Source organism: Nestor notabilis, unplaced genomic scaffold (assembly GCF_000696875.1).
Source record: "Nestor notabilis isolate BGI_N333 unplaced genomic scaffold, ASM69687v1 scaffold29279, whole genome shotgun sequence".
Lineage (NCBI taxonomy): Eukaryota > Metazoa > Chordata > Aves > Psittaciformes > Psittacidae > Nestor > Nestor notabilis.
Window position 1 is genome coordinate 670 of NW_009945533.1, and position 885 is coordinate 1,554.

Genomic DNA, 885 nt, shown 5'->3' on the forward strand with positions numbered 1-885 from the left:
AGCTAGCACCGGGCTTGGAAAACTGTCCCGTGGGATAGGTGGGAGCCTGGGGGGGTGCTCCTGGCACCCCGAAGGCATTGCTGAGCCCAACCCAACATGGAGGGACCAAGGGCTGAGGGATGCTGGTGAGGGTGAACCGCAGGGGCAGGAGGTGCCCTCCCGGGGTGCTCAGCACTGAACTGGTCCATACTGGAGCAGACTGGGATGGGGGGATCCTTCATGGTCCGGGGCCCTCAGGCGGGGAGGGGTCTGTGGGACTTGTCCCGGTACCGCCAGAACAGCCAGAACCTCACGATGCTGGTGACAATCCCTGGCACGTTGGGGACCTGCGGGATGGGGGGAGCGGATCCGGATCCATGCGGCTCCTGGTGCCGCCAGGGGGGATTTATTGGCCTTATAGGAGTTAATTAATGGGAATCGATCCTCGTGTCCCTGAGCCCAGGCACAGGCTCTGCTGTGTGACACACGGTGATGGACTGGGGTCAACCCAGTGCCACCGCTCAGCTGAGCGCCGCGTGGTGGGATGGGATGGAATGGGAAAGGATGGGATGAGATGAGACAGGATGGAATGGAATGAGATGGGACAAGATGGGATGGGATGGAATGAGTTGGGAAGGGAAGGGAACAGAAGAAGAAAAGGAAGGGAAAGGGGAAGGGAACAGAAGGAGAAAGGGAAGGGAAAGGGAACGGAAGGGGAATGGAAGAGGAAGGGAAGGGGAACAAAAGGGGAAAGGGGAAGGGAAGGGGGAGCACCCTTCATCCCCCCAACGCACCGTGATGTAGGGGTCTTGGAGCTGGAGGCCGTAGAGCGTCCAGCTGGAGGAGGCCAGGCATGTGGTGACGGCAAGGGGGAAGGACAGGCAGCGCGTGGACCTGCTCCGCACC

At 61.1% G+C, this 885-nt stretch overlaps 1 protein-coding gene across 1 annotated transcript; it reads right to left on the reverse strand.

Moving 5' to 3' along the window:
• Window positions 1–233: 233 nt before the first annotated feature.
• Window positions 234–878, reverse strand: SLC50A1 (solute carrier family 50 (sugar efflux transporter), member 1; the record flags this gene model as incomplete). Its single annotated transcript, XM_010022917.1, has 2 exons — window positions 234–326; window positions 774–878. Coding segments are annotated over 2 exons (198 nt in total), but the record flags the coding sequence as incomplete, so codon positions are not given.
• Window positions 879–885: the final 7 nt, after the last annotated feature.